This window comes from Suncus etruscus, chromosome 11 (assembly GCF_024139225.1).
Source record: "Suncus etruscus isolate mSunEtr1 chromosome 11, mSunEtr1.pri.cur, whole genome shotgun sequence".
Taxonomy (NCBI): Eukaryota; Metazoa; Chordata; class Mammalia; order Eulipotyphla; family Soricidae; genus Suncus; species Suncus etruscus.
Window position 1 is genome coordinate 61,063,985 of NC_064858.1, and position 13,898 is coordinate 61,077,882.

Below are 13,898 nucleotides of genomic sequence, written 5' to 3' on the forward strand. Positions count from 1 at the left end.
CTAGAGATAAGGTGTCTGCCTTGTAAGCGCTAGCCAAGGAACCGACCGCAGTTCGATCCCCGGTGTCCCATATGGTCCCCTCAAGCCAGGGGGAATTTCTGAGCACTTAGCCAGGAGTAACCCCTGAGCATCAAACGGGTGTGGCCCAAAAACCAAAAAAAAAAAAAAAAAAAAGGAAGTTAAAGAGAAATATGATCTTATGAAGGGGTATGCAAAAGGGCAGAGTACAAAATGGACATTCTGCATATATAAAAACATAATTCAATGATAGTACTATTAATGTTTCTTGTGCGCGCGGGGGCGATAGCGATTTTGAAAATATAGACTGGACAGAGATTACCAGTGACTTCAAGAAGCTGGGAAGCCAGAAGTTCACGGCCCCACCCAGACCCTCCCTAAGGAGCTGAATGGAGAATGGGGGAAAGCCTAGGGTACCTTCGAGCTCCACCAAGGGGCCCAACCCATGCTTGACCCACCATACTTGCCCAGGCATGTGGCCCAGGGAAGCCCTGGAGATCTGGAGCAAGGTGGTAGAAGGGTATTGGGGTTACCCAAATCCCGCACCCCCACTAGGCCTGGTTAGGAAGGCCTCCAGCATGGCGGTGACCTGCCAGACCCCCTCCTGCTAGACTCCAGGCTCCCAGGAAGGAGAGATCCTTCAAGAAGCTGGGAGGCCAGAAGTTCAGGGCCCCACCCAGACCCTCCCTAAGGAGCTGAATGGAGAATGGGGGAAAGCCTAGGGTACCTTCGAGCTCCACCAAGGGGCCCAACTCACCGGCTTGCCCAGGCATGTGGCCCGGGGAAGCCCTGGAGATCTGGAGCAAGGTCTATTTTTGAAATTTACTAGTGGCTGCTGTATTTTCCACCTTGGCTTATATTCAAGTCACCTTGTTTTCCCAGTTTTTAGGTTAAATTTAAGGGGGTTGGCTTATACTTTGGTCGGCTTATACTCGAGTAAATATGGTAATTGGGTAGGTTATTTTTTTCCTTGCATTTGGCCAACCCAGGCAGAATCAAAGGAGGGGCCGGAGAGATAGCATGGAGGTAAGGTGTTTGCTTTTCATGCAGAAGGTCATCGGTTCGAATCCTGGTGTGCCATATGGTCCCCCGTGCCTGCCAGGAGCAATTTCTGAGCATGGAGCCAGGAGTATCCCCTGAGCACTGCCCGGTGTGACCCAAACACACACACACACACACACACACAAAAGGCAAAACAAATAAATAAAGGAGAAAGAAAAAGAGAGAAGCAGGTAAGCACTCAGAAATTATGCTTGAGGAGCCGGAGAGCTAGCATGGAGGTAAGATATTTGCCTTGCATGCAGAAGGATGGCGGTTTGAATCCGGCATCCCATATGGTCCCCTGAGCCTGCCAGGAGTGATTTCTGAGTGTAGAGCCAGGAGTAACCCCTGAGTGCTGCCAGGTGTGGACCCCCCCCCCAAAAAAAAAAAAAAGAAATTATGCTTGATGGTGTTTGGGGGACCTTTTGTGATGCCAAGGATTGAATCCAGGTTGGCTGTATGCAAGGTGTGTGTGTGTGTGTGTGTGTGTGTGTGTGTGTGTGTGTGTGTGTGTGTGTGTGTGTCCATTATACTGTCTCTCCAGCCTCAAAGGTTCTTTCTTGCAGGGCCTAACATGGCTCTTTTTGTTTGTTTGTTTTTGGGTCACATTCAGTAGTGCTCATGGGTTACTCTGGCTGTGCTCAGGGGTTAGTTACTCCTGGGTCTGTGCTCAGGTCGCTCCTGGCAGGCAGTGGGGACCATATGGGATGCCGGGATTTGAACTTTTCAAATCTGCTGTATGCAAGGCAAACGCCCTACCACTATGCTATCTCTCTGGCCCCTAACATGGGTTCTATCCCCAGCATTCCATATGGTCCTCTGAGCACCACTGGGGGTAATTCCTGACTAGAGAGCCAGAAGTAACCCCTGGGCATCACTGGGTATGACCTCAAAACTAAATATATATTTATATATGGGTTATATAATTTTTTTTGGATTTTTTTTTGTTTGTTTGTTTTTGGGCCATACCCAGTGGCGCTCAGGAGTTATTCATGACTCTGTGCTCAAAAATCACTCCTGGCAGGCTCAGAGGACCATATCGGATGCCAGGGATTGAACCCAGACCTGTTTCAGATTGGCAGCATGCAAGACAAATGCCCTGCTTCTGCTTTCACTGCAGCCCCCTGTATATATTTTTTTTAAAAATAGTTACTTAGAAAGGAAAAGCAGATTAATTTTACATACTCTTCTAGCAACAATCTCGTTCAGCATTATCGAAACAATAAAAACATAAACTCTGATAAATTGATTACTTCTTTTTTTTTATTGTTTGTTTTTTGGGCCACACCCGGCAGTGCTCAGGGCTTACTCCTGGCTGTCTGCTCAGAAATAACTCCTGGCAGGCACGGGGGACCATATGGGACACCGGGATTTGAACCAACCACCTTTGGTCCTGGATTGGCTGCTTGCAAGGCAAACGCCGCTGTGCTATCTCTCCGGGCCCTGATTACTTCTTTAACCTTTACATTTGTAATTTAGGGGCCGGAGTGGTGGTCAGGTTGTAAAGGCGTCTGCGTTGTGTGTGCTAGCTACGGTTCGATCCCCGCGTCCCATATAGTCCCCCAAGCCAGGTGAGATTTCTGAGCGCATAGCCAGGAGTAACCCCTGAGTGTCACCAGGTGTGGCTGAAAAACCAAAAAAAAAAAAAAAAAAAAAAGTAATTTAAAAACATTTTAGCTCATTGATGCTCAGGGGTTATTCCTGGCTCTGCACAGAGGAATTACTCCTGGCAGTGCTTGTGGAACTATATGGGATGCTGAAGATCAAATCTTTATTGGTTGCATGCAAGGCAAGCACCATCTTCACTGTACTATTACTCTGATCCCATGATTTAAAATATATTTAATTGGAGCCGGAGAGATAGCACAGCAGGTAGGGTGTTTGCTTTATAGGAAGCTGATCCGGGTTTGATTGTGGCATCCCATATGGTACCAGAATAACTTCTGAGCACAGAGTCAGGAGTAACCTTGAACACTGCCAGGTGTGGCCCAGAAACAGACAAACAAAACATTTAATTCGGTCCAAGTGATAGCCAAAGGGCCAAAGCACAGGCTTTGCATATAGGAGTCCTATGTTTGAGCCCCAGCGCTGCATGGGGTCCTGAGCTTTACCTGGTGTACCCCTGAGCAACAAGCCTGTGTAGTCCTCGTGTGCTACTGAATGTGACCCTAAAACCAATAGCAATATAAAATTTAATTATTATTCTTTTATTGGAGTTAATTTGTACACTCTCAGTCTGAACTTTCTCATTCCTACAGGAGTCAGGACAGACCCTCACAGACAAGGCAGTAACAACACCCTTCTTCACAGTGTAAGTTTCTAAATGTATGATGGTATGTTGGGTATTGTAGTTCCAATTACAAAAAATAATTTTAGCAGATGAATACTTGGATAAGTATTCTCAGCACTTGAGCCTCTCCTGAGATTTTGGAGGGGGAGGGTGGAGTATACCCATTGGCTCTCAGGGGTTACTCCTGGCTCTGCACTCAGAAATCACTCCTAGAAGGTTGGGAGAACCATATAGGAAGCTAGAGATTGAACCAGGGTCAGCCACATACAAGTCTAACACTACCCTCTGCACTATAACTCCAGCCCCCTCTTTTGAGATTTTTTTTTTTGGGGGGTTTTCGGGCCACACCCGTTTGATGCTCAGGGGTTACTTCTGGCTAAGCGCTCAGAAATTGCCCCTGGCTTGGGGGGACCATATGGGATGCCGGGGATCGAACCATGGTCCTTCCTTGGCTAGTGCTTGCAAGGCAGACACCTTACCTCTAGCGCCACCTCGCCAGCCCCCTCTTTTGAGATTTTTCTTTTTTTCGAGCCACACCCGTTTGATGCTCAGGGGTTACTCCTGGCTGTGCGCTCAGAAATTGCCCCTGGCTTGGGTGGACCATATGGGACTCCGGGGGATCGAACCTCAGTCCTTCCTTGGCTAGTGCTTGCAAGGCAGACACCTTACCTCTAGCACCACCTCACTGGCTCTTTTGAGATTTTTAAACAAACTGGGTATGGGGTTGGCTCAAAGCACTGAAGCTTTCACAAGCTTTGTATGTGGGAGCCTGGGGTTCAGTTCCTAGCACTGTTGAGTGTTTCTCAGACCCCAATATACAAACAATGTACAAACAAAAATATCTACAAAATATATATACATTATATACACACACACACACAAATATATACAAAAAATATACAAACAAGTAGACATAGATTCCCAAGCCTTTAGTTGGTTCTAGTGAAACAAACTTTCAGATAATACTTAGGCAGCTGTTCAAAGAAACTTAATACTTGTATTTCTATATACACATATATATATAAATACATTTCTAAATATCACACGTTTAAGTTGTAAACATGCATTTCAAAAAGATGTAGGGAATTTATTCTTTTGTAATTTCTTTACCAAAGAACATGAGTTGCTAAATTGTACACATGCATTTTTGAGTTATTTTTTATTATATTTTATTTATTTATTTATTTATTTATTTTTTGGATTTTGGGCCACACCCGGCGATGCTCAGGGGTTACTCCTGGCTGTCTGTTCAGAAATAGCTCCTGGCAGGCACGGGGGACCATATGGGACACCGGGATTCGAACCAACCACCTTTGGTCCTGGATCGGCTGCTTGCAAGGCAAATGCCGCTGTGCTATCTCTCCGGGCCCTATTTTTTATTTTTTATTTTTTAAGAGATACGCTGGAGAGATAGCATGGAGGTAAGGCGTTTGCCTTTCATGCAGGAGGTCATCGGTTCGAATCCCGGCGCCCCATATGGTCCCCCGTGCCTGCCAGGAGCAATTTCTGAGCCTGGAGCCAGGAATAACCCCTGAGCACTGCCGGGTGTGACCCAAAAACCACAAAAAAAAAAAAAAAAAAGAGATACATAATACAGAGCCAAAAAGATAGTACAGAGGTTAAGGCACTTACCTACTTACCTTACATATGGCAGAATCTGGTTTGATCTTCTGCACTGCATGTAGTGCCAGAGCATTACCAGGAATGACCCCTGAGCCACCATTGGATCTTGCCCAATATCCTTCCCCACCTCAAACCTACAGAAAAGAAATGTGTAGTGGGTGTTTGTGGAGAATAATGAATAGTATTCCTAAGATTCACTGTTTTTATCAGACAAACTTCTGTCTATGTCAACAGTAGATTTTTTGTTTAAATTTTGTTTTTTGGCCCACATCCAGCTCAGGACTTACTCCTGATGGTGCTCAGGGGATGGTATGCCGGGGATTGAGCCCAATTGGACCACATGCACTACTGTACTACTTTTGCTCCAGACTAATAGTAGATTCTTTACAAAAGGATGATGCAGGCACAAGTTCACATACCTGAGGAGAATAATGAGCAGAAAAGTCTATAAATGTCAGGAAGGGTATGAAACAGGCTATTTTGAATATCCTTTGTATATAGAGTGTGTATATATATATATATGTATATATATATATACACACACACACATAGCTACATGCTTATTCACGTGTATATATATTGATTGCATATTGTGTATAGTTATGTACTTTGCAAATTGATTGTTACTACAGAATTTATAATGAAAGGCAGTAGTAGTTTCTACTATCTCTCCTTGGTTTTATTCTTGCTCCTTTTCACTATTTTCACTTTCATTTTTTAGGTTTTGGGCCATTCTTCTGGCTCTGTGAGCTCTGTGGACCATATGGGATACAGGGGATAAAACCTGGATTGGCTACTTGCAAAGCAAGCGCCCTGTACTATTGCTCTATCCTCTAATTTTGTGGTTTTAAATAAGATACTTACTTTACTACTTCTTGACTTTTAGTCTGGGATCAGTTGTCTTCAGTAATATCAGATAAAGATGTGACGATCTTAAAATACTGCCTCTTCCTCCTTTCTCCTTTCTCATTCTCCTTTCAACATTCTGTAATATACTATGCAATATGCCATGAATATACATAAAATAATATAACATATAGTCTATATTATATGATATATACATAAAATATATATGATATATAATATTACATAATATACTATGTAATATTCTATGATCATTCCTCCTTTTTGTGTGCGTATTGCATTGCTTCTCTCAGTTATTTCTGTTTTATTCTTGTCTGTTATTTATGTTCATTTTCCAACAAATTTATGAAACTCCTCTTTGGGCTCTGGATATAGTTCAGTAGTTGAGCTTATGCTTTGCATGGACAAGGCTGGGGATTTGATCTTTGCCTTCCCTGTCCTCCAAAACATGGATATATGATTGGAGAGGTTTAATGGGGCTCTCTTTCCCTCCTTGGCACTACATGGTCCCCTATTCACCACCAGGAATGACACCACCCCCAGTTATAAAACTCTTCAAACTAGTCAAACATATATAGTAGAGGCTGTTGTTATTTGTTTGTGGTATCAAACAAATAGGGATCAGATGCAGTCTTGTGCTCCAGCCCTAGCAACTCTCTTTTTTTTTTCCTCTTTCTGTTGGAATTTTCTCTCCCAGAGCCCCTGTTTTCTTTTATTTGGTTTTGAGTTTAGGGCTACATCCATCAGTACTCAGGTCTTACTCGTGGCTCTGCATTCAGGTCATTCCTGGTATGCTTCAAGCGATATGGGATGCAAGTCCTGTCCTATCGCATGCAAGGCAAGTGGCCCTGCTCCTGTACTAAACTATCTCTGTGCCTCCAATAGTTGTCTTCTGAAGCTAATACAAAACTTAAAGACTACTCATAAACAAATTAAAATATAATTGTGGGACCAGCAATGTGACACTGTAATAAAGTATATACCCCCAAAGCCTTGGGCTTTGAGTTTGACCTCTATAGCACCAGGAATAAAACAAATAAAAGTACTGAATACCAAGACTAGAGCGATAGCACAGTAGGTAGGGTGCTTGCCTTGCACACGGCCAATCCAGGTTCGATCTCCGGCATCTCATATGGTTCTCTGAGCCCACCTAGAGTGATTGATTCCTTAGTGCAGAGCCAGGAGTAATTCCTAAACACCACTAGGTGTGGTCCAAAGACAAATGTGTGTATATATCAGGGCTGTGGAGTAGGAGTCGAAGGAAATTTTGGGTACCTGGAGTAGGAGTCAAAAGTACAAAAAAACTGGAGTCAGAGTTGGAGCATTTATCTACCGGCTCCACAGCCCTGTTATCTACCGACTCCGCAGCCCTGGTATGTGTATATATATATAATATATATTATATATATTTATATATAAAAATTTAAAATTTTTGTTAAACTTAGTGTTCAATTTAATTAAAATGAGTTTTGTTTGTTTTTATACATATTTGTCTGAACATATTTGCTGCAAAACTTATTTTCTTTCTTACAGATCAGTGATACAATGAACAGTGCAAAAATTGAGCATATAGCTATGAAAGTACCTTCAGTGAGAAACAGACCAGATCTCAAAGCATCAACTGATTCAAGTGCCATTTTACATTCATCTTTGGCACCTAATTCTTCTAATCATAATAGTTGTGTGATGGATATGCTAAAGAAAAATGAAGGTATAAAGAATGTATTTTTAGAAAAGCAAAACTTTATATAATAATAGGGAATTTTAGACTTTGAAAACATGATTGTTACATGGTTTGATCCAGCTCCCAGATTAACCCTTTGGGGTTTCAGAACATCAAATAAATACAACCTGTATTGGCACATCATTGACATTTATATATGTGAATGAGTAACTCCTCAGTAGATTAACAGTAGGAGATTGAATTTTTTTTCTCTGCAGGTTAGTGTAGTTGATATGTTTCAAAGATTGGTTAAAACTTTTGGAAAGGGCATTGGCATCACATTAGGAAGAACTATAATAGGAGATTGATTGGGAAGAGATTAGGTAGCTTATTACTAGCGTCCTTTAGAACTATAGGAAACGTGTAGAGATGACAGCAGTGACCAGGATATTAGAGAAATATCACATTTAAGAGATCTTTAGAAAACAATGTCCTGGGGCAAGAGTGAGAGCACAGCATTTGCCTTGCAGCAGCCCACCTAGGACTGACCCAGGTTTTATCTTCAGCATCCTGTATAATCCCTGAGCCTGTCAGGAGGAAAGCCTCAGCGCTGCTGGGTGTGGCCCAAAAGCCAAAACCAAAACCAAACTAGCATTAGACTTAGTGACTGAGAAATTAAAGTAAGTTGAATGTGACTCAGTTTTTTAATTGGATAAATAGATGGAGAGGATATTCTTTTTTTTTTTTTTTTGGTTTTGATTTTTAGGTCACATCCAGTAGCGCTCAGGGGTTACTCCTGGCTCTACGCTCAGAAATCACTCCTGGCAGGCTCAGGGGACCATGTGGGATGCTGGGATTCAAACCACTGTTCTTCTGCATGCAAGAAATGCCCTACCTTTATGCTATCTCTCCGGCCCCGGATATTATTTTCTTGATTAAAATAGAAAATCAAGAGAGTCTGGGAAATCACTTCAGTGCCTGGCAGCAATCTTGAATTTTGATCCTTGTGCTGCAGACTCAGCACCTGTATGGCCCTGAACACTCTTGGTCTAGGCACTGGACTCAGACATGTTCTGCTGGGAGAGCATCACCAGGCTTGCCCCAAGCAGTCCTGCACCCTTGGGTGATTCTTATAAAATAGAGGAACAAGAACAGATTTAGGGGGAAGATGGCCTTGATTTTGAACTCACTGGTTATCAAGTACTCCATCATATTGGTAAAGAGCAGATTGTTTTTCCTCATCCTGTGTAGGCCTGCTTGGGAGCTGCAGACATGCTCAGTGGTGGTGCTTCACTTTGGTTATGGTGGTCACCTAGTGCAGGTTGCAGTGCTTGTCGGAACCCCGTATAGTGCCAAGGATCACTAGTAATAGAGATGCTAGGAAGGCTGCTAGGCATGTAGACAGGTGATCTGTGGATATGGACAGCACACCAGGAATCGAACTCATAGTCTCACACTTGGCAGGATGTTGCTTATTCACAGAACCATCTCCCAGGTAGGAGTTTCTAAAAGACAGTTAATTAAAGCACAGGGAATACGTCATTGGAAAAAGAGAAGAGGGCTTAGAACACCTTCATTTGAAGAGACATTTGAAGGACCAAAGAGAAAGTACAGGGCCCGGAGAGATAGCACAGCGGCGTTTGCCTTGCAAGCAGCCGATCCAGGACCAAAGGTGGTTGGTTCGAATCCCGGTGTCCCATATGGTCCCCCGTGCCTGTTAGGAGCTATTTCTGAGCAGACAGCCAGGAGTAACCCCTGATCGCTGCCGGGTGTGACCCAAAAATCAAAAAAAAAAAAAAAAACACAAAAAAAAACCAAAGAGAAAGTACAGCAGGCATGGCACTTGCCCTGCATACAACCAACCTGACTTCTATCCCTGGTACAACATATGTTCTTCTGAGTCCCCCTAGGAGCAATCTCTGAGCACAGAATCAGGAATAAGTCCTGAGCACTTCTGGGTGTGGCCCAAAAACACATAGAAAAAATAGACATTTGATAAAGAGACAGCAGCCAAAGGGACTGAAAAGGATTCCTGCAGAGTTAAGGAAAGAACCAAGAGTAAGGGGGTGGCTCAAAGGGCTGGAGTATATGCGGAATGCCCAGATTCAATCCTTTGCACCACGTAGTCTCCCAAGTGCTTCTGGGAGCAACCCCTAAGTGTGCCTGGCATAGCCCCTGAGCAACATCAGGTATAGTTCCAGAACAAGCCCAAAGAATGGAAAAGAAAGAATAGGAAAATTGCCAGTTATACATTCTTTTTTCTGTAACGAATATCAATGTGTATATATTTCTTTGTATATGCATGTCTTTACCATCAATATGAATTTATGAAGCATTAACTGCTACATAAAATATTTAAATCAGCACACATTGAAAATATTGTGATGCAATTAGACTGTGTATCTTTTCTGTTTGGAGCCCAAACTGGCTGAGTGTCTTTTTTAGTGAATATGTTTTCGGCCACACTAATGGTATTCAGGGCTTACTTCTGACTCTGTGCCCAGGGATCACACCTGAGGGGCTCAGGACCATATGGAGTACTGAGGATGAAGCCCAGTTTGAGTGCATGCAAGGCAGGTGCCATACCTGCTGTATATTCATTTGGGCCCCATTTGAGTGTCTTGATAACACTGAACTGAACATGGGATGAGGGTTAAAAATTACTGAAGAAGGGACCAGAGAGATAATATGGAGCTAGGGTGTTTGCCTTGCATGCAGAAGGACGGTGGTTCGAATCCCGGCATCCCATATGGTCTCCTGAGCCTGCCAGGAGTAACCCCTGAGCGCTGCTGGGTGTGACCCCCAAAAAATACCAAAAAAAAAAGTAAAATTACTGGGGCCAGAGAGATAGCATGGAGGTAAGGTGTTTGCATTTCATCTTGAATCATAAATATAAAAGATTGACTCATTATCATACTCTGCTGTAACAAAATATTCAAGTCAGCAGAAGGACAGTGGTTTGAATTCCAATCCCGGCATCCCATATGGTCCTCTGAGCCTGCCAAGAGCGATTTCTGAGCATAGAGCCAGGAGTAACCCCTGAGCGCTGCCGGGTGTGACCCAAAACCAAAAAAAATAAAAAAATAAATAAAATAAATAAATTACTGAAGAAAAAAATCTAGATTAAAGAGGTGTAATGAATAAAAGATGGCTCCAAAAATGTGGAGGAGGAACAGGAAGACCAAGAGCCCAGGAGGTTAGATAAAATTTTTGCAAGAGAAACTGGTCTGAAACTGAAGTGCAGACAGGAAATGGTCAGAGTCACTCATGTTTCTAGTCTAGAGTATGAGAATGAGGGGAACTGAAGTTAGGTGTGCGTGATAGCCACCTCTGTTTCACCCTAAAATTGGAGGCAGGCCATTTGGTCTAGGATTGATTTGAGTTTGAGAAGAGTGGTTTAGTTTTTAGAAAGTAAGATACTGAGAAATGAGATGATCCATTATAAATACCATGAAGTGGCCAAGTTTATGGTTTTAAACCAAAAGTGCTAGGAATTTTCTGCAGTCTGTTAATTTTTGTCTTTTATTTTTCCCTTTAGGTCCTCACACTTCAACAAATATAGGTGTTCTAAATAGTTGCCTGGACTTAAGAACAGTAATCCCTGAACCTTCTGTATCCAGCACTGTTTCCAGCACACAAACTATGGTAACCCAGCAGACCATTAAAACTGAGTCATCCAGTACAAATGGGGCAGTTGTTAAAGATGAAACTTCACTAACAACATTCAGTACCAAATCTGAAGGTTTGAAATGTGTTTCACATATATTTTGAACCATTTATGTATTTAAATTCATCAGACTTGTAGATGGGAATTGCATTTCCTCTTGAATCATAAATATAAAAGATTGACTCATTAACATACTCTGCTGTAATATAAAATATTTAATTCAGCACACACTGAACACACTGCAATCTAGTTAGAATATATCTTTTCTTTTTTCTTTTTTTGGGGCCATACTGGCTGTGTTCAGAATTTACTCCTGACTCTGCCCTTAGAGATCAATCCTGATAGGGTTTGAAGGACCGTATGTGGTGCCAAAGGGTTCCAGCCTAGGTCGGCTATGTGCAAGGCGAGCTCCCTACCCTCTGTGCTATCTCTGGCCTCTTTCTTTTTTTCTTTTTCTTTTTCTTTTTTTTTTTGGGGGGGGGTCACACCTGGCAGCGCTCAGAAATCACTCCTGGTAGGCTCGGGGGACCATATGGGGATGCCGGGATTTGAACCGCCATCCTTGTGCATACAAGGCAAACGCTCTGCCTCCATGCTATCTCTCCAGCTCCTAATATATCTTTCTTTTTTTTTTCGGCCAAACCCGTTTGATGCTCAGTGGTTACTCCTGGCTATGCGCTCAGAAATCACCCCTGGCTTGGGGGGACCATATGGGACGCGGGGGGAATTGAACCACGGTCCGTCCTACGCTAGCGCTTGCAAGGCAGACACCTTACCTCTAGCGCCACCTTCCCGGCCCTTAATATATCTTTCTTTCTTTTTTTTTTTTTTTTTTGGTTTTTGGGCCACACCCGGTGACGCTCAGGGGTTACTCCTGGCTATGCGCTCAGAAGTCGCTCCTGGCTTGGGGGACCATATGGGACGCCGGGGGATCGAACCGAGGTCCGTCCTAGGCTAGCGCAGGCAAGGCAAGCACCTTACCTCTAGCGCCACCGCCCGGCCCCAATATATCTTTCTTAATGTGAATATATTTAGCCGTTTTTCCCCAAGAAAATATTTGTTCTAGGCTATGATATAGCAATTCTCCTAGTTTGAGTGACTTCTGAATTTGTAAATTCTTCTCTTTGCAAGAGGAATTGTGTTCATCCTTGGTAAATGTTCTCTGAAATTATAGCTAATCATCATTCCTTTAAAAATGAACTTTGTGAATTCAGAGAGTTTTATATGTCTGCTTATTATTATTTTCTTCCGCTAAGTACTTGTGGTATATTTGTAAATTGCATTTTAGTATGTCCATTTGATTATATGTATCTTACTGGACGATTTATTTAATTTTCAGTTGATGAGACTTGTGCCCTGCCCGCAAGTAAGATCAGCCGTGTGGAAGTGTCTGCTGCAGCTGGGCCCTTCTCTGTGAGTAGCTGCCTGGAGCAGACGTGGCTTATAGATGTGTCAATGCTTGAAATGCTGAGCCCAGCCGGCTCCTGAAAACATGCTTGGGTCTCAGTTTGCAATGTCTTGGTCTAGATTGGGGAACGAAGGGTCAACCTCAAAAATGTTCAGTTTTATATCACGTGAGAAAGCTGAATAAAAGATGTCATGTGTGCTGTCGTCTTCATTGTATTAAACTGTCCACACAGTCCATGTATTCTTATTCTCACATGAGCCCTTGCTCACCCCACCACAAACACTGCTGATGAAGCTTGTGTTTGTGGGGCTACCCATGATATTTACTACTCTGTGAGACTGACTTTCCTCATTATGCTTTCACTATTCCTTTCTGTTGGAATGAGTTACTTTCATAATTAGAACTGTGTGTATATTAATGGTTTAAAAAGTGAAAGAACATTTTATTGGAGCACTGTAGACTAATGCAATTTGGACGGTATATAGATATGTAGAATGGCCATATAATTTGTGATGTTTGCTTATTTTATTGAAGGGCAGAATTGGCTGCAAGACATTGAACTTTAATGTTAGGAATAGGTCTCTTTAATATCCCAAGATTATTTTTGTTAGATCATTGTAAGAATGAGTAATACTTTTTTATTGCATTTATTACTATGAGATGAGCATTGCTCTTTATTACTAAGAAGGTTTTTTTTTTTTTATTTCTTTTGGGTTTAGGGCCACAGGAGTTGCTCCTGGCTCTGTTCTCAGAAATTACTGCTGGCAGACCATCCCATATAGGATACCTAGTATTGAACTTAGTCTGATGTGTGCATAGCAAAATCTTACCTGCTGTGCTATTACTCTGGCCCCCTTCTAAGTTTTTTTTTAAACTCTTTTGTTGTTATTTTTGTTTTGGGGCCACACACAGGAATGCCCAAGGGTTATTCCTGGCTGTGGGCTCAGGAAAGGCTCCTGATGGTGCTTGGGGAGCCATATGTGATGCCAGCGATCAAACTCGAGTTGGCCCATGGAAGACAAGTGTCCTTGCTACTGTGCTCTATAACTCTTGCCTCAGAATTTTTATTGAACTTAAAATTGTCTTTCAGGGGGCCAGAGAGGTGGCACAAGCAGTAGGGTGCTTGCCTTCCATGTGCTAACCTAGGACTGACCGCAGTTCGATTCCCCAGCATCCCATATGGTCCCCCGAGCCTGCCAGGAGCAATTTCCGAGCGCATAGCAGGAGTAACCCCTGAGTGTCACTGGGTGTGGCCCAAAAAACAAAAAAGAAATGTCTTTTAGTCTTAATAATTTTCAGTAGTTTATTTTTTAGTCATGATTTT

At 42.7% G+C, this 13,898-nt stretch overlaps 1 protein-coding gene across 1 annotated transcript in view; it reads left to right on the top strand.

Moving 5' to 3' along the window:
* HCFC2 (host cell factor C2) overlaps window positions 1-13,898 on the top strand; it is a 64,437-nt gene that overhangs the window by 39,960 nt on the left and 10,579 nt on the right. Inside the window, exons 9-12 of the mRNA XM_049783152.1 lie at window positions 3,318-3,370; window positions 7,370-7,547; window positions 11,038-11,241; window positions 12,506-12,579. Coding sequence (XP_049639109.1) covers window positions 3,318-3,370; window positions 7,370-7,547; window positions 11,038-11,241; window positions 12,506-12,579 — 509 coding nt within the window. The remainder of the gene's footprint in view (window positions 1-3,317; window positions 3,371-7,369; window positions 7,548-11,037; window positions 11,242-12,505; window positions 12,580-13,898) is intronic.